General features: G+C 62.5%; 2 protein-coding genes across 14 annotated transcripts; one reads left to right on the top strand and one right to left on the bottom strand.

The window, feature by feature from the left end:
- The first annotated feature begins 364 nt into the window (after nucleotides 1-364).
- Nucleotides 365-11081, top strand: MAP3K6 (mitogen-activated protein kinase kinase kinase 6). 11 transcript variants are annotated; one of them, XM_085208666.1, is made up of 30 exons: nucleotides 365-450; nucleotides 1212-1275; nucleotides 2024-2362; nucleotides 2866-3005; nucleotides 3495-3518; nucleotides 3832-4016; nucleotides 4114-4282; nucleotides 4379-4506; nucleotides 4574-4744; nucleotides 5027-5139; nucleotides 5225-5384; nucleotides 5483-5633; nucleotides 5703-5810; nucleotides 5885-5934; nucleotides 6025-6120; nucleotides 6304-6382; nucleotides 6453-6586; nucleotides 6659-6786; nucleotides 6865-7001; nucleotides 7088-7193; nucleotides 7274-7431; nucleotides 7512-7692; nucleotides 7767-7914; nucleotides 8114-8442; nucleotides 8496-8701; nucleotides 10087-10192; nucleotides 10290-10398; nucleotides 10483-10735; nucleotides 10822-10898; nucleotides 10981-11081. In XM_085208666.1, exons 3-30 carry the CDS (start codon nucleotides 2107-2109, stop codon nucleotides 11066-11068), a joined length of 3990 nt encoding a protein of 1329 aa, XP_085064792.1. In that variant the 5' UTR covers nucleotides 365-450; nucleotides 1212-1275; nucleotides 2024-2106; the 3' UTR covers nucleotides 11069-11081. The 11 variants fall into 11 exon arrangements, with proteins under 11 accessions (XP_085064792.1, XP_085064794.1, XP_085064793.1 ...); XM_085208668.1 differs by lacking the exon at nucleotides 1212-1275 and having other exon boundaries at nucleotides 373-450; XM_085208667.1 differs by lacking the exon at nucleotides 365-450 and having other exon boundaries at nucleotides 513-1275; nucleotides 1979-2362.
- Nucleotides 11082-20959, bottom strand: SYTL1 (synaptotagmin like 1). Of its 3 annotated transcripts, none has more exons than XM_085208678.1 (15): nucleotides 20790-20959; nucleotides 19232-19377; nucleotides 18014-18159; nucleotides 16953-17055; nucleotides 16831-16870; nucleotides 16670-16763; nucleotides 16461-16555; nucleotides 15388-15522; nucleotides 15138-15304; nucleotides 14944-15046; nucleotides 14700-14861; nucleotides 13578-13656; nucleotides 13408-13486; nucleotides 13100-13305; nucleotides 11082-11338 (listed from the first exon to the last, which is right to left on the bottom strand). In XM_085208678.1, the coding sequence occupies exons 2-15, from the start codon at nucleotides 19351-19353 to the stop codon at nucleotides 11193-11195; spliced, it is 1677 nt and encodes a 558-aa protein (XP_085064804.1). In that variant the 5' UTR covers nucleotides 19354-19377; nucleotides 20790-20959; the 3' UTR covers nucleotides 11082-11192. The 3 variants fall into 3 exon arrangements, with proteins under 3 accessions (XP_085064804.1, XP_085064803.1, XP_085064805.1); XM_085208677.1 differs by having other exon boundaries at nucleotides 13408-13507; nucleotides 20790-20956; XM_085208679.1 differs by having other exon boundaries at nucleotides 13408-13507; nucleotides 15388-15495; nucleotides 20790-20954.
- Between the last annotated feature and the right edge of the window lie 1436 nt (nucleotides 20960-22395).

The following is a 22395-nucleotide window of genomic DNA, read 5'->3' as shown; positions in this document are numbered from 1 at the left end:
ATAGGTCCTGTCCCAACCCACTGGGTCCTAGGAGGTTACATTCCATCTCACCGGGTCCTATAGATCCTGTCCCATTAGCTCCCATCAAGTCCTATGGGATCCCATCCCATCCCATCCCATCAGATCCTATTGGGTTCTGTCCCGTCCCATCAGGTCCTGCAGGGTTCCATCCTGTTCCATCAGGTCCTATACATCCCATACCATCACACTGGGTCCTAAAGGACCCATCAGGTCCTCTGGGTCCCATCCCATCCCATGGGCTCCTATAGGGTTCTGCCCGTCCCGTCGGATCCCATAGGTCCCATCCCGTCCCCACGCGCCCGCGCTGAGTCACTCCGGGACGGGCGGAAGCGGTGCCGGTGCCCGGGGCGGGGCGGGGCGGAGCGGAGCTTGGAGGGGGGGAACCGAACCCAAAGAGCGCAGCCGGCACGGAGCGGGGCCGGTTCGGCGGTGGGGAGCGGGGCGGTGCGGGGAGCGGGATCTGCTGTGCGGGGCGGGGTGCGGGGCTGTGCTGGTGCGGGGTCTGGGGTGTCCTGGTGCGGGGTGCGGGGCTCTCAGGGTGCGGGATTTGGGCTCTCTGGGTGCACGGTTCGGGGCTTTCCTGGTGCTGGATTTGGGACTTTCTCAGTGCGGGGTTTGAGTTCTCCCTGTGCGGGCTTGCAGCTGCTCTAATATGGGATCTGGGTCTGTCCCGGTGTTTGGGTTCTCCTGGTGTACAGTTTGAGTTCTCCCAGTGCAGTTTTTGGCTCCTCCTGGTAAAGAATTGGAGCCTTCCTAGCGCTGGGCTTGGTGCACGGTTTGAGTTCTCCCCGTGCAGGATTTGGGCTCTCCTGGTGGGGTTGAGGCTTTTCTCGCTGCAGGATTTGGTGCTTTGTCTGTCTGGCTTTGGGGTTCTCTTGGTGCAGGACTCAGTCCCCCTGTGCAGCGTTTAGAACTCTCCCAGTGCAGATCTTGGGGCACTCGTGGGCTTTGGGCTCTGCTGGTGTAGGGTTCAGGCTGTTCTGGTGCAAGATTTGGGCTCTCCTATGCAGGATTTTGGGCCCTCCCTGATGTGGGGTTTGTTCTGTCCCAGTGCAAGGTTTGGGCTCTCCTGATGGGGGATTTGGGGCTCTCCTGGTACAGAGTTTGGGCTCTCCGGGCGTGGGGTTGAGGCTTTCACACTGCAGGATTTGGTGCTTTCTCAGTGTGGCTCTGGGGTTCTCTTGCTGCAGGATTCAGACCCCACGCAGGGTGCGGGGTTTGGACCTCTTCCAGCGCAGGATTTGGCCTCTCCTGGTAAACAATTTGAGTTCTCCCAGTGTGAGCTTTGGGGCTCTCCCGGCGTGAGGTTTGGCCTTCCTCACTGCAGGATTTGGAGCTTTCTCACCGTGCCTTTGGGGTCCTCTTGGTGCAGGACTTGGAGCTTTCTCACCGTGCCTTTGGGGTCCTCTTGGTGCAGGATTTGGAGCTTTCTCACCGTGCCTTTGGGGTCCTCTTGGTGCAGGACTTGGAGCTTTCTCACCGTGCCTTTGGGGTCCTCTTGGTGCAGGATTTGGAGCTTTCTCACCGTGCCTTTGGGGTCCTTTTGGTGCAGGATTTGGAGCTTTCTCACCGTGCCTTTGGGGTCCTTTTGGTGCAGGATTTGGAGCTTTCTCACCGTGCCTTTGGGGTCCTCTTGGTGCAGGACTTGGAGCTTTCTCACCGTGCCTTTGGGGTCCTCTTGGTGCAGGATTTGGAGCTTTCTCACCGTGCCTTTGGGGTCCTTTTGGTGCAGGATTTGGAGCTTTCTCACCGTGCCTTTGGGGTCCTTTTGGTGCAGGATTTGGAGCTTTCTCACCGTGCCTTTGGGGTCCTTTTGGTGCAGGACTTGGAGCTTTCTCACCGTGTCTTTGGGGTCCTCTTGGTGCAGGACTTGGAGCTTTCTCACCGTGCCTTTGGGGTCCTTTTGGTGCAGGACTTGGAGCTTTCTCACCGTGCCTTTGGGGTCCTTTTGGTGCAGGACTTGGAGCTTTCTCACCGTGCCTTTGGGGTCCTTTTGGTGCAGGACTTGGAGCTCTCCCTGCGCGCACTTTGCGCTCTCCCAGCGCGGATTTTGGTACTCGGCATCACCCCGATTCCTCACATCCCATGGCAGCCCCTGCAGCCGGCAGCTGCTGGCAGGATCCTCTGGCGGTGGAGGGCACGACGTGCCGCCCGGTGTGCGGGACGCGGTGCGGGCGGGCGCTGAGCGCGGTGTTCGTGCCGAGCTGCCGGCCGGCTCCGTGCCCGGCGCTGCGCTCCCTGCGGGCCGCCTGCCGCCAGCTGCGGGGCCGGCTGCGCACCGTGCCGTTCGGCCGCCTGGCGCTGGGGGACACCGCAGCCCTGGATCTCTTCTATAACGCAGGTGAGGAGGAGAAAAATCCCCGCCCGGGTGGGTGCCTCGGTTTCCCTGCTTGGGGTGGTGCTTGATGCCGACCTGTTGAGGACAGGCTGAGGGAGCTGGGCTTGTTCAGCCTGGAGAAAAGAAGGCTGGGGGTGACCTCAGTGCAGCCTTCAGTACCTAAAGGGAGCCTACAGACAGGAGGGGAATCAGCTCTTAGAAAGGAGAGATAACAGCAAGACAAGGGGAAATGGTTTGAAGTGGAGGGAGGGGAGATTGAGGTTGGATGTCAAGGGAAGTTCTTTACAGAGAGAGTGGTGAGGTGCTGGAACAGCTGCCCAGAGAGGCTGTGGATGCCCCGTCCATCCCTGGAGGTGTTCAAGGCCAGGTTGGATGGGGCCCTGGGCAGCCTGGGCTGGTGTTAAAGGTGGAGGTTGGTGGCCCTGCATGTGGCAGGGGGTTGGAGCTTCGTGATCCTTGAGGCCCCTTCCAACCCTGGCCATTCTGTGGTTCTGTGGTTCGTACAGATGTGGCCGTGGTGGAGCTGAGTGATGCCGTCTGCCAGCCCTCGCTCTTCTACCACCTGGGGGTCCGTGAGAGTTTCGATATGTCCCACAACGTGCTGCTCTGCTGCCACACTGTGCTGCCTGCCCTGCGGGCCCTGCAGGTGAGCGGGGATCACTGAGAAATACCTGGGTGGGGGCTTGGGGGGGGAGCATCTCAGTTCTATCACCATCCATCCCCACCCTGAGCCCACATGGGTTCCCATGGTTGCTCCCATCTGGTGCCCAAAGGGGATGAGGAGGGGGTGATCCCCGTGTGTCCCAGAGCCCAAATCCAGGAAAATTCAGCTTGCTTTCCTGGGAAACACCAAACCAATGGGACCAGAGGGAGGGCTGCTGGGAAGAAATGTGGAGGGGAGTGCATCTAAATTGTCCCCAAATGTCACTGTGACACGAGGGAGCACAAGGGCACCCGTTCAGAGCCCCTTTTTCACAGGGTGGGGTGGAAGGGCTGTCTGTGGCCCTGCCTGGGATTGGGGCCATCTCCGGGTGACTTTGACCCCGGATCCTGAGATCAGCTGATTTCTTTTGTGCCAGAACTCCTCATTAAGTCCCTCCTCTCTCCCTCCCTTCCTCCCTCCCTCCCTCTCCAGGAGGACATCTGCCAGAAGAACTCGGTACGGTTCTCTGCTGCTCTCACTGCTGCCATAATGCTGGGGGGGGGGCGTTGAGCTCCCCCAGCCTCGGAGGGGTGCGCAGCGCATGTGGGGAGCGAGACCCCCAACCCCAGATGCTGAGTTATGGGGAGGGGTGGCTCAGAGCAGCACAAGGAAGCTCAAGGATGGTTTGGGAGCAACCCCAGAAAACCAACGGGACCGTTCACTCTGGAGCGTAATGATGGCAGTGGGGCCCAAAACCCAAATTATGGGGGGTGAAGAGTGAACAGGGACGGCGTTGCCACTCAGCCCTGTCTCCCCCCACCCCATCCAGGACCTGTGTGGCAGTTACACCTTCATCCCCTACACGGTGACGGCCCACGGGGAGGTGCTGTGCTGTGAGAACAGCACTGAGCCGTGCCCCACTGAGCTCCCCCAGCCCAGCTGCGACGCGGAGCCCTTCACCCCACTGACAGCACGGCTCATCCGGCTGCTGGAGGCCATCCCCACCAACTCCTGGTACCGCCACCCACCCCCGTGTGGGTGGTGCACTCAGAGGAGGGCATCCAGCCACGTGCCATAGCACCGCTCAGCCCCACATCTCTGCCCCCTACAGCGGTTATTTTCGGGAGACCCTCCGACGTGACATCCGCCGGGTGCGGGAGCTGTTCCGGGGCGAGCAGCTGAGCCGTGAGCTGAGGAGCATCCAGCAGCGCCTGGACAGCGTGGAGCTGCTCAGCCTGGACATCGTGGTCAGCCTGCTGCTGTCCTACCGTGATGCGCAGGTGGGCACCGCGTCGCCGTCCCCGCTCCTCGTCATCCCCCATTGGCCCCACTGCCCCCAAACCGTGGATGAACCGAGGAGGTTCATCCTGGCTCAGCCTTTGGAGACGTCCCAGCAGGATTACGACTCCATCATCTCTCTGGTGGACACCCTGCACTCCCTGCCTACCTGCGACGTGGCCGAGCAGCCCAACGTTCGCTTCCATTACGCCTTTGCCCTCAGTCGGTGAGTGGTGGTCTGGTGTCCCCATGGGGCAGGGGGCCGTGGCCCTGTTGCTGAGCACCATACGCAGGCGTAACCGTGCTGGAGACCGTGAGAAGGCTCTGTCAGTGCTGCTGCCTGCCGTGCAGCACCGGGACACGGCGGCACCCGACCTGCTCTGCCTCTGTGGCCGCATCTACAAAGACATGTTCATCAGCTCTGGCCTCACTGACACGGAGATGCGAGACCGAGCGCTGTACTGGTGAGGCTGGGATGGAGCTGGGGATGCACCCAGGGCCGGGACCCCGTGGGGTGTGTGTAGGTTCCCATTCAGATCCCCCCCAGCAGGGCAGAAGCCAGCTCCTGCAGGGCCTCGGTTCTCCCTCCCCTTGCACACGGTCAGTGCACAGTGACCGGGAGATCTTAGAGATCTTTTCCAACCCTCACTGTTCTACCATTCTCTCGGGAGCCCCATGTCACACGGAAGGGTTTGCCTGGGTTTTGCTGTCCCCATCACCCCACTGGGACGATGCCTTCTGCTCAGGTACAGCAAAGCCTTTGAGCTGGAGCCCAGCCTCCACGCGGGCATCAACGCTGCCGTCCTCCTCGTCGCCTCCGGCCATCGCTTCGACACATCGCTGCGGCTGCAGCAGATCGGTGCGCCCCGTCCTGCGCTGGGACCCTGCAGGGGGCTGCTGCCATCGGGGGGCTGATCCCTGATGGGTCACAATCTCACATCCAGGCGTGAAGCTGAGCTGCCTGCAGGGCCGTAAGGGCAGCCCGGAGGAGCTGCGGCACTACTGGGACGTGGGCTTCTGCCTGGGGGCCGGAATCTTGGCCAACGACCTGGGCAAAGTCATCCAGGCCTCCGAGAAGCTCTACAAGCTCAACGCGCCGGGATGGTGAGCGCCGGGGGGACGGCTGTGCACACCCACCCACAGTCACCCTCTGCATCTGTACGGACCGTGGGACGTCCCCACCTGCAATGCCTGCCACGCAGGTACCTGGTGTCCGTCATGGAGACGTTCCTGCTCTACAAACACTTCCAGGAGAGCCCAGCGGTGCCATCCGCCCGGCAGGAGCTGGCTGACTTCTGGCTGGGCTTCCTCCTCATCTCCTGCCAGCCCTTCGTGCCTGAGCCGCGCTGCCCGGTGGGGAGCAGCCCTGGGGACCCGGGGACAGGTGGGGGGACACGGGGTGACCGTGTGTGGTGGCTGCAGGTCCTCGTCCTGGAGCACGGCAAGGTGCTGCAGCCGGCACGGCTGGCGGTGCGCAGTGCAGCGGAGGAGCCCGCTGTGATGCTCACCCTCGTGTGCCCCACGGAGGAGGTAGGGCTGGGTTTGGGGTCCTGGGGGTGTCCTCCTGGCTGTCTCCCACCCACCCCTTCTCCTCCTTCCTGCAGAAAGCAGTGTCGAGCTGGAAGTTCCCACCCGCAGCCATCCGGGGCGTCAGGTGACAGTGTCCTCAATTCCCCCTGCCCTGGGGGCTGCATCCCAGCCCCACTGCTTACGGGGGGGTGATGGGGGGGTCTTTTCCTCACAGCATCTGCAAGAGCGACGAGCGGGGCTGCTTTCTCTACGTGGTACACACAGAGGAGGACTTCCAGCTGTACTTCCCCTCCCAGCAGCACTGCCAGTGGTGAGCAAGGGGCACGGGGACCCCATGTTGCTTCTGGGGAGGACCCCCAAACACCCCCCATGGGAGCAGCAGATTGTGTCTTAGGGAGGAAAGGGCACAAACCAAAGTGGCTTCAGCCCTTGTGCCAGTGGGGGGGGTCGGTGGTATCTCTGGGACTCAGCACCATCCCCTCTCCACACACAGGTTCTGTGAGCGGGTCCAATCCTTCCTGGCGGAGCAGGGCGGAGAGGAGCTGCCCAGCAGCACGCAGCCCATCCTGGAGGTGAGGGGGGCACAGCGGGTGGCACGGGGCACCGGGCGGTCCGGCTGCCACCCCACGTCCCCCCCTGCAGTACAGCTATGAGTGCACCGAGTCGGGTGAGCGCGTGGTCCTGGGCAGGGGCACTTATGGGGTCGTCTACGCCGGGCGCTGCCTCGGCACCCAAGTGAGGATCGCCATCAAGGAGATCCCAGAACGGGACAGCCGGTGGGTCCAACGGTGCCGGGGTGGGGGGTGGGGGTCTCTGTGCTGCTCATCACTCTGCTGCCCACCGTGCAGCTTCTCACAGCCCTTGCACGAGGAGCTGGCCTTGCACAAGCGCCTGCGGCACAGGAACATCGTGCGGTACCTGGGCTCCATCAGCCAGGACGGCTTCATCAAGATCTTCATGGAGGAGGTGCCAGGAGGTGGGCAGCACTGCGAGGCTGGGGGTGGGGGGCAGTTGGGGACCCACAGGGTGAATGTGGGTTCTGCCCCCTCCCCAGGGAGCCTCTCATCCCTGCTGCGCTCCAAGTGGGGTCCCCTGAAGGACAACGAGTCCACCATCATCTTCTACACCCGCCAGATCCTCAATGGGCTCAGTTACCTCCACGACAACCACATCGTGCACCGGGACATCAAGGTGGGGGGTGGGGGCTGCCCTCCGTGCCCAGCCCCACTTGGGGGATGCACAGCTCGAGGCTGTGGGGCTTTATTTTGGGGTTCCAGGGTGACAACGTCCTCATCAACACATACAGCGGCGTGCTGAAGATCTCCGACTTCGGCACCTCCAAGAGGCTGGCGGGCATCAGCCCCAGTGCTGGCAGCTTCACGGGTAGGGGCAGCCTTGGGGGGAGGGGGAGAGGGGCTGTGGGGCATCATGGTGGGCTTCATTCCTCCCACCACCTCCTCCAGGCACCCTGCAGTACATGGCCCCCGAAATCATCGACCAAGGGCCGTGGGGCTATGGGAAGCCAGCAGATATCTGGTCCTTGGGCTGCACCGTCATCGAGATGGCCACGGGCAGACCGCCCTTCTATGAGCTGGGCAGCCCCCAGGCAGCAATGTTCAAGGTACCCACAGGTTGGGGGTTGGCAGGGACCCTGAAGTGCCCTCCCTGGGGTGCCCGGTCCCAGTGCAGCCCGTCCTGCAGGTGGGCATGTTCAAGGCTCACCCGGAGGTGCCCAGCTCCATGTCGGACGAGGCCAAGGCTTTCATCCTGCGCTGCTTTGAGGCTGACCCAGCCATGCGGGCGACAGCATCTGCGTTGCTGCAGGACCCGTTCCTGGCTGGTGCCAGGCGTGCCCGCAGCCAGAGGGAGCCCACAGCGAGGGGTGAGCTGGGGGGGGCTGGGGGGTTCCAGCACGGCTGCCCTCTGACCTTCCCCTCTCCATCCTCTCCCTGGCAGGTGGTTCACCTCGCTGGGAACGCCGCGATGGGGACGCGGTGGGGACCGACGGCACTGAGGGATGTCCTGCCATTGGGGTTGGGGAGGGGGGCACCACGGGCAGCACCCCGCTCCCACACCGCCACGGTGAGGCAGCTCCAGGCCACAGGTATGTGGGGTGGTGGCATCCCAGGGTCCCACGGGGTTGGATTTTGGTCTCCCACTGGTGAGTGGCCCTCAGATGCCCCCGCACAGTGCTGGTGGCACAGCTGTCCCTTGTTACAGACTGTGGGGGCACAAAATGCTGCTGGCTCACTGATGCAGTGCTCGACACCCCCTGTGCTGATCCCCCTGTAACCCCGAAACAGCTCCAGTGCTTTGGGGAAGGCCGAGCTGGTGTGGCTCCTGTCGCCTTCAGCCATTCCCCCATCCCCTCCTGTGCTGGAAATGGCTTGGGTGGCTTCCCAGGGTATCAACAGGGCTCCGCGATGCCACGTGTGCCACGGGCAGCCCCGACCCACCGTGCCCCACACTGCCCCACAGCAGCATCGGCTCCGACCTCACCCAGCGCTCATCCTCACCCGAGGAGAGCGGGGACAGCTTCGTGCTGCAGAAGGACATCCAGCACCGCACCACCCTGCTGTGCATCCTCAGAGCCGAGGCACCGGGCATCACTGCTGCCCTGCAGGAGAGCCAGGTGGGATGTGGGGCAGGCAGCACGCAGTGGGGATGGGATGGAGCCCATCTCAGGGCTTTTCTCGCCCACGCAGAGCGCGGTGGGACCAAGGCTGAGCTCGGAGCACATCGCCCAGCTGCTGAGCTGCCTGCAGAGCTACATCCAGAGCCCCCAGCAGTCCCGGCTGCGCCGCGACCTCCTGCAGCTGCAGGCACGGCTGAGGGAGGATGGGATCGGTGTGCAGCAACTGCAGGCACCGCTGCTCCACTTCCAGGCTGTGGTGAGCGCCTGGGATACGGTGTGGGGATGGGGCTGCTCCTGCATGGTGTTGTTCCGGCTCAGTGGTGCTCTGGCTTGGTGATGCTGTGGCACAGTGACACTCTAGCACACTATTGTTCTGACATGGTGTTATTCTGGCACAGTGATGCTCTGGCATGGTGACACTCTGGCACGGATTTGCTTCAACATGGTGTTGCTCCAGCACAGTGATGCTCTGGCACAGTGACATCCTAGCACGGTGTCATTCTGGCACAGCATTACTCAAGCGCAGTGTTGTTCCAACCTGGTGTTGCTCTGGCACAGTGTCATTCTGGCACAGTTTTGCTCAGGCACAGTGACACTCCCGCAGTGTCGCACCAACATGGTGTTCTTCTAGCATGGTGTTGCTCGGGCACAATATTGCTCCGGCACGGTGTTGCTCCTACATGGCATTGCTCTGACATGATGTTGCTCTGGCACAGTGTTACTCTGGGACTGTGTTGTTCTACATGGTGTTGCTCCAACATAGTGTTGCTTTGGCACAGTGTTGCTCTGGCACGGTGTTGCTTTGGCACTGTGTTGTTCCTACATGGTGTTGCTCTGGCACAGTGTTGCTCCAACACGGTGTTGCTCTGGCACAGTGTTGTTCCTACATGGTGTTGCTCTGGCACGGTGTTGCTCTGGCACAGTGTTGTTCCTACATGGTGTTGCTCTGGCACAGTGTTGCTTTGGCACACTGTTGCTCTGGCACAGTGTTGCTCCAACATGGTGTTGCTCCAACATGGTGTTGCTCTGGCACAGTGTTGTTCTTACATGGTGTTGCTTTGGCACAGTGTTGCTTTGGCACAATGTTGCTCTGGCATGGTGTTGCTTTGGCACAGTGTTGTTCCTACATGGTGTTGCTTTGGCACAGTGTTGCTCTGGTACGGTGTTGCTTTGGCACTGTGTTGCTCCAACATGGTGTTGCTTTGGCACAGTGTTGCTCGAACATGGTGTTGCTTTGGCACAGTGTTGCTCTGGCATGGTGTTGCTTTGGCACAGTGTTGTTCCTACATGGTGTTGCTTTGACACGGTGTTGCTTTGGCACAGTGTTGCTCCAACACAGTGTTGCTTTGGCACAGTGTTGTTCCTACATGGTGTTACTTTGGCACAGTGTTGCTCTGGCACGGTGTTGCTTTGGCACACTGTTGTTCCTACATGGTGTTGCTTTGGCACAATGTTGCTCTGGCACGGTGTTGTTCCAACATGGTGTTACTTTGGCACAGTGTTGCTCTGGCACAGTGTTGCTCTGGCACAGTGTTGTTCCTACATGGTGTTGCTTTGGCACAGTGTTGCTCTGGCACGGTGTTGCTTTGGCACAGTGTTGCTTGCACATGGCGACACTCCAGCCCATCCATGCCCCCCCAGGTGACACGGTTGTTGCGCCAGCACCACATCAGGCCTCACTGGGTGTTTGCTCTGGATGCTGCCATCAGCCAGGCAGTGCAGGCAGCTCTGGCCGTGCTGCTAACAGGTGGGTGGCACCGGGGGGTGGCCGGGACACGGCTTGAGCCCCCGGGGGATGGCTGTGGGGTGGGCCGTGCCGCACGCTTTGCTCCGTGTGCCCACAGAGCTGCAGGAGGACGGCTCCGAGGGCGATGGCCCCGCAGAGAGCAGTGCCAGCCAGGAATGCTCGGTGCTGCTGGCACAGCTCCGCCGCCTCCGCGCACAGACGGGCAGGTGGGACCGGGCATCCGCGGGGCGCAGGGATGGGGCAGCACTGTGTGCCCCCCGATGCCAGCCCCCATCCCTGCTGCCCTCCAGGCTGCTCCGACAGCTGGCTGAGAAGGAGCAGGAGTGGCAGCGGTTGGCACGGCGGGCGCTTTGCTCGGTGGACATCACACAGCCCACTCTCCCCCCACACCGTGGTGAGCAGGGACACCCCGGGGGGGACACCGCCGTGGGGCAGAGACTCTCTGCCTCGTGCCCTGAGTGCAGCAGCCCCGGGGCCCGGGCTGATCCACTGCTCCTGGAGTGGCTGCAGCAGCACGGCACGGACCCAAGCACCACAGCCACGGTGAGACCCACAGGCACACGGAGCCCCTCGGGGCTGCACCCCACCGATGCCGTGGGGCCGTGCCACCTCACCGCCGCCTCCCACAGCTCCTGGCGCACGGCTTCACCCTGCGGGACCTGCTGGGCAGCGCCACCCGCGACGACCTCTTCTACACCGGGATGAGGTGCCCACGGGGGTCGGGGGGTGGGACACGGCGCGACACATCCCCGTGCCCCCCCTCCAGCCCCATATCCGCTCCTCAACAGGCGCGGCTCGGCGTACCGCCTGTGGGCAGCCATCGTGCAGCACCGCAGGGATCACCGCCACGGAGGGACGCGACCGTCGGAGCAATAAACAGCATCCAGGAGAGAGCGTGCCGTGCTTCATTGCAGCCCCAGGGACAGCGTGGGCACAGCCCCATACGTGCGGGGCACATCCCGACCCCCGCCCTCCCACCCCCCATCTCCATCCCGGGGTCTCACGGCGCGGTGCGGGGCACCAGGTCGGTGCGCAGCGGTAGCAGAGCTTCCACCCAGCGCCCGGAATCCCGCAGCACTCGGCCCCACAGCGCCCGCTCCTCCGCCGTCGAGTCCATCCAGCCCACGGGCAGCCCGTAGCTGCTCCCTGCGGGGGGTGGGGGAGGAGACCCCGCTGGGTTATGGGGCCGGGAAGGGCGTTGGAAAGGCCCCCCGGTGCCCACCGAACCGCGGCCCCACGGACCCCAAATTGGAGAAGTGCCTCGGGGTCGGGGGGATGGAGGTGCCCTTACTCCCCCCAGAAGCCCCGTAACTCCCCACAGATCCCCTCAGGACCCCATAGAACCCCCTATGATCCCAACAGACACCAATAGAGTCCCATATTTCCCCTCAGAAACCCCATAACTCCCAGTATTACCCTGCAGAACCCCCGTAGAACTCCCCAGGACCCTAACAGACACCCGCAGAGCCCATATCTGCCTCCTAGACTCCTCATAGACCCCTATAACTCCCCATAGACTCCCCTCAGGATCCTATAGAACCCCCTAGGACCCAAATAAACACCCACAGAGCCCCATATTCTCCTATATTCCCCTCCAGATCCACCAAAGAATCCCCCCTAGGATCCTCATAGCCACCCACATCTCCCCATATCTCTCCCCCAGACTCCTCATAGACCCCCATAATTCCCCATAGACCCCCCTCAGGACCCCACAGAACTCCCCAGGACCCTAACAGACACCCCTATAGCCCCATATCTCTCCATATTTCTCCCCAGACTCCTCATAGCCCCCTATACCTCCCCATAGATCCACCCAGGACCCGATAGAACCACATAGAACCCCAACAGACACCCATAAAGTCCCATATTTCCCTATACTTCCCTCCAGAAACCCCACAGAACCCTATAACTCCCCATAGGCTCCCCTCAGGACCCCATAGAGCCCCCTATGACCCAAAAAAACACCACGGAGCCCCATATCTCCCTGTATTTCCCCTCTAAAACTCCATATCCCCCTATATTCCCCTCCAGAACCCCCACAAAACACCCTCTAGGATCCCTATAGCCACCCGTATCTCCCCATATCTCCCCCCCAGACTCCTCATAGACTCCCATAACTCCCCATAGATCCCCATCAGGACCCCATAGAAGCCCCCAGAACCCTAACAGACACCCACAGAGCCTCATATCTCCCCCCCAGACTCCTCATAGACCCCCATAACTCCCCATAGACCCCCATCAGGACCCCATAGAACCCCCAGGACCCGAACAGGCACCCACAGAGCCCCATATCTCTCCCTGCCAGACTCCTCATAGACCCCCATAACTCCCCATAGACCCCCATCAGGACCCCATAGCACCCCCCAGGACCCGAACAGGCACCCACAGAGCCCCATATCTCCCCCCCAGACTCCTCATAGACTCCCATAACTCCCCATAGCCCCCCCTCAGGACCCCATAGAAGCCCCCAGAACCCTAACAGACACCCCTAGAGCCTCATATCTCCCCCCCAGACTCCTCATAGATCCCCGTAACTCCCCATAGACCCCCATCAGGACCCCATAGAACCCCCCAGGACCCGAACAGACACCCACAGAGCCCCATATCTCCCCCCCAGACTCCTCATAGACCCCCATAACTCCCCATAGACTCCCATCAGGACCCCATAGAACCCCCCAGGACCCGAACAGACACCCACAGAGCCCCATATCTCCCCCTACCAGACTCCTCATAGACCCCCATAACTCCCCATAGACCCCCATCAGGACCCCATAGAACCCCCCAGGACCCGAACAGACACCCACAGAGCCCCATATCTCCCCCTGCCAGACTCCTCATAGACCCCCATAATCCCACAGACCCCCCCTGAGGACCTCACAGAACCCTCCCAGCCCCCACCCCCCTTACCCGTGCCCAGGCTGAGCCGCAGCCCCCCCAGCTGCCTCTTGGCGAAGGCATCCCTGTGCCATAGGGTGCACTCAGCACAGGCCTGGGCCAGGTCGTGGGGCTGGAAGCCATCGTACACCATGGTGTGGTTGAAGACGGGGCTGAGGCTGCGTTTCACCACCCGCGTCTTCTGCCGGCCAGCCTTGCTGTCATCAGGCAGCACAGAGCTAGGAGGGGGTCAGAAATGAGGGGGGGTGGGGGGCTGGGAGGGGGCTGGACCCCCACGCTGTGCCCCCCCAGCCCTCCTTGTGCTGCCATGCAGCCCTTACCACTGCACGAAGGCATCCACGGTGCTGCCATGCAGTGGGACCAAGCCCTGTGCTGCCTTAATCCAGATGTGCAGCTCACCTGTGGGCGGTTGTCCCAAATCTGTGGGGTGGGGGTCCGGGTCAGGGCCTGGGGGGGGCTGCACTGCCCCATCCCCACAGCCCCCACTCACCTTCAGAGCCGGCGGGGATGAATTTGAGTGCCAGGTTGAGGTGACCTCGGTTGGGGAGGCTGTCTGGGGGTATGGGGGTCTGTGGGGGGGGGGGGAGAGGAGTTATGGGGGTGTGGGGCAGGGAAGGGGGGTGTGGGGTGGGGAGGATGAGGGAGGGAGCAGGGTTATGGGGAGCTACGGGGTGGAGAGGGGGCAGGGTTATATGGGGGTATGGGATGAGGAGGGTCAGGGAGTTTGCAGGGTTATGGGGGTGGGGGCAGGGGTATGGGGGCTATGGGGTGCGGAGGGGGCAGGGTTACGAGGCAAGGAGGGTCAGGGGAGGGAGAAGAGATATGGAGAGATATGGGTGGGGAGGGAGCGGGGTTATAGGGGGCTATGGGGTGGGGAGGGTCAAGGAGAGAGCAGGGTTGTGGGGAGCTATGGGGGGGCGGGAGCAGGGTTATATGGAGGTATGGGGGGGGAGGGTCAAAAAGGGAGCAGGGTTTTAGGGGTGTGGGGCAGGGGTATGGGGGCTATGGGGTGGGGAGGGAACGGGGTTATGGGGAGTTATGGGGTGGGGAGGGGGAAGGGTTATGTGGGTGTATAGGGTGGAGAGGTTCAGAAAAAGGAGTGGGGTTATGGGGATTTGGGGCAGAGAGCAGGGGTATTAGGGGCCGTGGGGAGGGGGCAGTGTTACAGGGAGTTATGGGGTGCAGAAGGGGTGTGGTTATGGGGTAGGGAGGATCAGGGAGCAGAGTTATGGGAAGTGGGGGGCAGGGAGCAGGGGTATGGGGGGCTATGGGGTGGGGAGGGGGCAGGATTATATGGGGGTATGGGGTGGGGAGGGGGCAGAGTAATAGGGTGGAGAGAGGGTCAAGAAGGGAGCTGGGTTATGTGGAGCTATGGGGTGGGGAGGGGGCAGAGTTATGGGGTGGGGAGGGGGCAGGATTATATGGGGGTATGGGGTGGGGAGGGGGCAGAGTGATAGGGTGGAGAGGGTCAAGGAGGGTGTAGGGTTATGGGGAGCTATGGGGTGGGGAGGGGGCAGAGTTATGGGGCGAGAGGGTCAGGGGAGGGAGAAAAGATACGGGGAGCTGTGGGGTGGGAAGGGAGCGGGGCTATGGGGCTGTGCGCAGGACTCACACGGGGCTGCAGGCTGAACCACTCGGGCTGCGTGTTGGCCCAGTCCCACTCTCCCAGCTGGACCTCAACCTCCCCCAGGAAGAGGTTCCGACCCACGGCGTCGTGGTGCCACACGGACAGGTTCAGCGTCCGACCCCGCAGCTCTGCCTTCCGCACGTTGTACTGCGGGGGGGGGGAGGGGGGAAACGGTGTGACGGGGCGGGGGGGGGGGCACACAGCAGAACCCCCCCGACCCCAAACACACCTTCAGGGTCTCGTTAAAGACGGGGTCCAAACTCCGCTTCCGAACCGAGGTCTTGCGCTTGCCGCGGTTGGATTTGTCGGGCAGCAGGTAGGTCTTGATGTACCTGCAGCCGACGGGGATGGGGTTGGGGGGCCGGGGGGGGGCACGCAGAGGGTCGCGGTGCCCCTCCCCCCCCCCCCCAGTGTCACACTCACGGGTCGGAGCGCTGCCTCTTCGCCTCGGCCAAGTGCCGGCACCGCACCACGTGCACCCGCAGCTCCTGAGCGGCCGCTTCGTAACGCAGTGAGAACTGAACGCAGCCCCGCACCGGCACCCGGCGCAGCTCCCAGTCGCTGTAGAGGCTCAGCAGGCTGCCGCTCAGCTGAGGGGGGAGGAAGGGGGGGTCAGGGAGGGGGTACGGAACGCCCGGCATCCCCGCGGACCCGCACCCAAAATGCGTCGCACCGTGGAGGAGTTGAGGCTGGAGATGGAGGAGCTGCTGCTGAGCGCAGCGCCTGGAGGAGAGTGGCTGTCCTGCGGGGATGTCCGTCCGTCTGGGGGGGGCTCTGTGCTCTGGGGGGGGGAAGGAGAGGGGTCTGCCTGGGGGTGTGTGGGGGGAGAGCATCCGTAGGGCTGCATCCACAGAACGCTGCTCTGTGAGCAGCTTGGGCACACAGCCCCACATTGCCCCACTCTGCCCCATACAGACCCCACACAGCCCCATACAGACCCCACACTGCCCCATACAGACCCCACTCAGCTCCATACAGACCCCACACAGCCCCATACAGACCCCACACAGCCCCACATTGCCCCACTCTGCCCCATACAGACCCCACACAGCCCCATACAGACCTCACACTGCCCCATACAGACCCCACACTGCCCCATACAGACCCCACACAGCCCCATACAGACCCCACACTGCCCCATACAGACCCCACACAGCCCCATACAGACCCCACACTGCTCCATACAGACCCCACACAGCCCCATACAGACCCCACACAGCCGCATACAGACCCCTACTCAGCCCCATACAGACCCCACAACCCCACTCAGCCCCCCTACAGCCCCACTCAAGCCTATACAGACCCATACAGACCCCACAAACCTACTCCATCCCACTCAGCCCCACTCAGCCCCATACAGACCCCACAGCCCCACACAGCCCAATACTGACCACACAACCCCACACCATCTCACTCAGCCCTACCCAGCCCCGCTCAACCCCACACAGACCCGTACAGATCCCACAGCCCCACAAAGCCCCACACCACCCCACTCAGCCCCATACAGACTCCACAGCCCCACAAAGCCCCACACCACCCCACACCACCCCACTCAGCCCTACCCAGCCCCAATCAACCCCATAAACACCCATACAGACCCCACAGCCCCACACAGCCCAATACAGACCCCACAGACCCACACTGCCCCACACCACCCCACTCAGCCCAACTCAGCCCCATACAGCCCCATTCAACCCCATACAGACCCCACAACCCCACACATCCCCCCACATGCCCCCACCCCACCTGTACGACACCAGGACTGCTGTGTGCAGGGTTGGGCTCCTCCTCATCTTCCTCCACACTGGAGGTGCCAAAGGGTTTCCCATCCACTCTGTCACCTGTAAGGGCACAATGTGGGTGGGGGTCCCAACACAGCAAGGAATGGACATAGGAAGAGGGAAGATCCTTTTTTCCCTGAATCCCCATAGATTTTCCCTGCAGCCTCACATCACCTGGCTCTTTGGGGCCGTCCCGTTCCCCTGCAGGGACGTCACCCTGCTGCAGAGATGGTGACACCGTTGTCCCTTCTGGGGCAGTGGGTTTGGGCTGTGGGTGGCACAGTGGGTGAGACTGAGCCCAGCAGCACAGCACTGCGTGCCAGCCCAGCACCCACCTGTGGCTCTGTGGCTGCCAGGACTCCATCCTCATTGGGGCTGCGAGGAGAAGTGGTCAGCAGATCTTCGTGCTGCCCTGGAGCAGCATTGGGCTGCAGCCCCCTGCCCGCCCTCACCTCACCTCTCCTCCCGCGCACCCTCCTCATCCTCCTTCTCCTCCAGCAGCCACTCCCTGATGGCCTCCAGCTCACCCTGGCTGAGCCTGCACTCCAGCTCTGCCGCTCCTGGGGACAGCAGGGACCTCAGTGGGCTGACACCCGTGTACCCACCCACCCATACTCCCACCCATCCGACCATACACCCATCCATCCACCCCTTCATCCATCCATCCATTCATCCCTTCATCCATCCATCTCCCCATCCCTCCATCCATCCCTCCACCCATCCATCCATGAATCCCCCATCCATCTCCACCCATCTCCCCATCCTTCCATTCTTCCACCCATCCATCCTTCCACCCCTCCATCCATTTCCCCACCCCTCCATCCATCCATCTATCCATCCCTCCATCCCTCCATCCCTCCATCCATCCATCCCTTCATCCCTTTATCCATCTATCCCTCATCCCTCCATCCCTCACCCATCCATCCTTCTATCCCTCCATCCATTTCCCCACCCCTCCATCTATCCATCTATCCATCCCTCCATCCATCCATCCATCCATCCATCCATCCATCCATCCATCCATTCCCCATTCCATCCCTCCATCCCTCCCTCCATGCCTCCACCCATCCATCCCTCCATCCATTTCCCCACCTCTCCATCCCTCCATCCCTCCATCCCTCCATCCCTCACCCATCCATCCTTCTATCCCTCCATCCACTTCCCCACCCCTCCATCCACCCATCCATCCATCCCTCCATCCATCCATCCATCCATCCATCCCTCCATCCATCCATCCATCCCTCCATCCATCCATCCATCCATCCGTCCATCCATCCCTCCATCCATCCATCCCTCCATCCATCCCTCCATCCATCCATCCATCCCTCCATCCATCCATCCATCCATCCATCCATTCATTCCCCATTCCATCCCTCCATCACTCCATCCCTCTCTCCATGCCTCCACCCATCCATCCCTCCATCCATTTCCCCACCCCTCCCTCCATCCTTCCACCCATCCATCCCCCCCTCCATCCCTTCCTCCATCCATCCCCACTCCCCCCCCCATCCTCCATACCCCACGGCCGCCTCCTGCGCCGGATGGACGCACGGACCAGGTCGGATCCCAGCAGGTTCCGATGGCGCTGGGCGCGGACGTGGCAGAACCATTCCCCTGTCAGGGTCCGCAGCCTCACCGGGTCCGACACCGACTGGCGCAGTTTGCTGCTCGGCCACGGGAGCAGCGCTCAGCTCTGGGTGCTGCTGGGGAACCCGTGCTCTGCGGCCCCTCATCCCATCACAGCCCCAAATGGTGGGGGAGGGAAGGGGGCGGGGATTGGGATGGGGACGTGGACTGGGTTGGGGACACAGATCAGGTTGGCGACACGGTCCGGATGGGAGACACAGATCAGATTGGGGGGGCACAGATAAGGTTGAGGGGACATGGACCAAGGTGGGGACACGGGTCAGGTTGGGGATGTAGATCGGGTTGGGGACATAGACCAAGGTGGGGAACGTGGATGAAGTGGGGGACACAGACCTGGTTGATGGGACACAGATCGGGTTGGGATATGGGTCAGACTGGGGGGACACGGATCAGAATGGGGGGGGGAGGCAGATGAGGTTTAGGGGAAATAGGGCAGATTGGGAACATAGACTGGGGGAACACGGGTGAGGTTGAGGAGACATCATGGACCAGTTGAGGGGACGCAGATTGGGTTGGGGTCACAGATCAGGTCAGGAATGTGGATGAGACTGGGGACACAGACCAGGTTGGGACATGGATCAGACTGGAGGGGGGGGAAGGGTATGGATGAGGTTTAGGGGACAGAGACCAGGTTGGGACATGGACCAGGTTGGGAGGACATGGCATGGGTGGGGGACATCGATCAGACAGGGGACACAGATCAAACTGGAGCGGGGACAAATGAGGTTGAAGGGACATAGACCATGTATATAAAGTTATATACATAAAGTTTGGGACATGGATCAGGTGGGGGACAAAAGTTGGTGACAGATCAAAATGGGGGAACACAGGTGAGGTTGAAGGGACATCATAGACCAGGCTGGGGACATGGATCAGGTTGGGGACACACGGATCAGACTGGGACACATGGACCAAGCTGGGGACATGGACCATGTCGGGGATACAGATGAGGTCAAGGGGACACAGATGAGGTTGGGGGACACGGCCCAGGCTGGGGACAGCATCCATCTCCCGCAATGTTCGGGACCCCCACCCCTCCGGGCTGACCCCACGTCTGTCCCTGCCCACGGGTGGCCCTGGGGGTCCCACCTGACTCGACCCTCCTCTGCGCGGCGCAGCAGAGCATCGCGGTGCAGCACCTCTGCGATGGCGCAGCGCTCCGCCTCGGTCAGGAAGCTGAGGTCCAGCAGCGCCTCGGGTCCCGGCTCCATGGGTGCTGCGGGCTCAGGGGGGGGCTGGGGGAGGGGGGGATGGGGGGTGAGCACAGCTCAGCGGTGAGGGAGCGGGGCGGTGGGGCTGCAGTGGGGTGGGCAGCGCACGGCATTCCCACGCTCTGCAGTGAGATGGAGGCGGCTGGGCGCAAAGACCCCCCCCACTGACCCCGCCGACCCCCCCAGAGCGTGGCACAAACCCCCCCCCCCCATGCACCTCCCTCCCCGGCGCCGTGCCAACCCCGTCACTGTTTGCCAAAGGCGTTTGTTTCTGCCCCTCCTGCTGCCAGCAGGGCTCCCAGGGGACAAAGAGGGGCACAGAAAGGGGTGTGGGTACCCAGACCCCCAACCTCCCCCCCAAAGAAATCCCACTGGGATGTCAGAGCCAGCACTGCACAGCCGTGTGCTCTCTGAGCCCGAGCGCTTGGGGGGAGCTGTGGCTGCCATCCCAGCCCCACGTGTGTCCCCATCCCAGCCCTGGGGGGGTCCTGGTGTCCCTTAGCAGTGCGAGTGGGGACAGCGAGTGGGGGGTGTGAGTGCCACTGCACCATGGGCACCACCATGGCACACCATAGGGACCATGGTGGCACGGGGACCACAGTGGCACACCATGGGGGCCCCGATGGCACAGGGAGCATGATGGCACACCATGGGGTCTGTAGAGGCACACTACAGGGATTGTGATGGCACGCCATGGGGACCACGATGGCACACCATGGGGACCACGATGGCACGCACTGAGGAACCCCCCCCCCCCCATCTTCAGCCTTCCCCCCCCCATTGCCCCATCTGCTGAACCCACTGCTGATCCAGTGCCACCCCACACCCCTCCTGGTGACCCCACACTGCGTTGTGGTGCTCAGGGGTCCGGCAATGGGATGGGGCCCTATTCCTCCCCACCCCCCCTGCCCCACGCTGGCTCCATATCCTGTTTACACACAGATCTGGCCCATGGGGTGTTGTCCCCCCCCTTCTCCCCCCCCGGAGCACAGCAGCACCCAAAATATCACTGTGTCACCGAGGGTCAGCCCACACATACCTGCGGTTTTCCCCCATCCTTTGGGTGGCACACAGCAAGGGGGGGGGGGGGGCTGAAGTTTGGAGGGGGTGGAAGCTGCAAACCCCCCCACGCGTGCAACCAGTCCAACCAGTTGCAGCTCCCAGCAAGCTGCAGGACGGGGGTGCACAGCCCTTTTTGTGGGAGTGGGGCGACGGGTGGTGCGAACACAAACATCCCCCCGCCCAAAACACCCCCCCAGGACGGGCAGCCCCCCCTTTCCCCGCTCTCCCCCTGCACCCCACAGCCTCGGGGCTCGCAGGCAACGCGCGCCCAAAGCTCAGAGCAGAGCGGAGGGCAGAGCGCGGCCCCCCACCCTCAGAGCAGGAGGAGACCCCCCCCCTCACCCCCACGTCTCCCCATTTGGGTCGGTTCTTACCTCACCCAGGGCTGCGGGGGGGCCATGGGCCGCACGGTGCCCGCTGCTGCTGCAGCCCTAAGGCTGAGTCAACCCCAGCAGGGCAGGAACCTCCGCAGCCGGCGGTGCCAAAGCTGGGAGTGGAGCCAGAGGTGCACAGAGGACGGGACTGGGCTGAACTGGGCTGAACTGGGAGGCGTCAGGTGGACTGGGAGGGGAATTGACTGAGAGTGGTTGGAGGTGGTGATGGTGGTGCTGGTGGTGGTGGGTGGATGGAGGAGCGGAGAGTTGTGTGGGGAGGACCTCTGCTGAGCCCCACCTTTGCGGGGGACTGGGGGGGACTGGGAGGAGTGGGATGGGGGGACTGGTGTGTGCCAGCCCACTCTGCCAGCTCAAACGTGGGGCACTTTGGGGGCCTGGGGGAGGTGAAGGACCCCACTGATGGGTGCACCCACAGCCCCATGGCTCCCACCCCATGGATCCCACCCCATGGATCCCACCCCATGGATCCCACCCCACGGCTCCCACCCCACGGCTCCCACCCCATGGATCCCACCCCATTGGCCCCCCCCAGCCAGAACAGCCCCTCAAGACGCAGCCACCTGGCAGCGCTGCACCCCAGCCCCTCTCCTCACCCTGTGCCCCACTTTCCACGTTGGGGTGGGAGTGAGGGGGTGGGGGGGGGTGCAGAGCTCTGCCCCACCAGCAAAGAGGAATTTATTTTTAGTGCTGTTTCTAAGGAAATGAGACTTCAGCAGCGGTCTGTCTGTGTGTCTGTGTGTCTGTTTGTGTGCTGCCCTCCCCTTCCTCTCCCCACGGGGTGCTCAGAGCTGTGCACACGTGTCCCCCAGCCCCACAACGCCTCCCTCCCCCCAACCTCACTCCTTTTCCTGTGGGTACAGCAGAGATGCAGTGAGCACGGCCAGGTCTCTGCTGGGGCTCAGCTGTCCCTGCTGAAGTGGATGGATGCACTGGGGTGATGAGTTTGCCAGGTCTCAAACCCATGCTGGAGCTGAGCTCTGTTCACTGCAGTGGCCAGAAACGGTGCAGGCCAGGCATCCAGCACAGGAGCATCCCCAGTGGGTGCTGGGCGTGGGATTCTGGGCTCTGGGTGCAGGATTCTGAGCTCTGGGTGCAGGATTCTGGGCTCTGGGTGCAGGATTCTGAACTCTGGGTGCAGGATTCTGAGCTCTGGGTCCAGGATTCTGGGCTCTGGGTCCAGGATTCTGGGCTCTGGGTGCAGGATTCTGAGCTCTGGGTGCAGGATTCTGGGCTCTGGGTGCAGGATTCTGGGCTCTGGGTGCAGGATTCTGAGCTCTGGGTGCAGGATTCTGGGCTCTGGGTCCAGGATTCTGGGCTCTGGGTCCAGGATTCTGGGCTCTGGGTGCAGGATTCTGAGCTCTGGGTCCAGGATTCTGGGCTCTGGGTCCAGGATTCTGAGCTCTGGGTCCAGGATTCTGAGCTCTGGGTCCAGGATTCTGGGCTCTGGGTGCAGGATTCTGGGCTCTGGGTGCAGGATTCTGGGCTCTGGGTCCAGGATTCTGAGCTCTGGGTGCAGGATTCTGAGCTCTGGGTGCAGGATTCTGGGCTCTGGGTGCAGGATTCTGAGCTCTGGGTGCAGGATTCT

This window comes from Meleagris gallopavo, chromosome 25, assembly GCF_905368555.1.
Source record: "Meleagris gallopavo chromosome 25, MGAL_WU_HG_1.1, whole genome shotgun sequence".
NCBI classification, from domain to species: Eukaryota; Metazoa; Chordata; class Aves; order Galliformes; family Phasianidae; genus Meleagris; species Meleagris gallopavo.
This window is presented reverse-complemented; position numbering and strand designations above follow the sequence as displayed.

Excerpts from the sequence above, each read along its gene's own strand:
- MAP3K6 (XM_085208666.1), top strand. The coding sequence starts at position 2,107 with ATGGCAGCCCCTGCAGCCGGCAGCTGCTGGCAGGATCCTCTGGCGGTG. Across the intron at positions 6,121-6,303 it reads TCCCAGCAGCACTGCCAGTG|GTTCTGTGAGCGGGTCCAAT; the intron begins GTGAGCAAGGGG and ends CTCCACACACAG. Across the intron at positions 7,194-7,273 it reads CAGTGCTGGCAGCTTCACGG|GCACCCTGCAGTACATGGCC; the intron begins GTAGGGGCAGCC and ends CACCTCCTCCAG.
- SYTL1 (XM_085208677.1), bottom strand. The coding sequence starts at position 19,353 with ATGGAGCCGGGACCCGAGGCGCTGCTGGACCTCAGCTTCCTGACCGAG. Across the intron at positions 15,523-16,460 it reads GCAGTCCTGGTGTCGTACAG|GCAGACCCCTCTCCTTCCCC; the intron begins GTGGGGTGGGGG and ends ACACACCCCCAG. Across the intron at positions 14,862-14,943 it reads TCTTTAACGAGACCCTGAAG|TACAACGTGCGGAAGGCAGA; the intron begins GTGTGTTTGGGG and ends CCCCCCCCGCAG.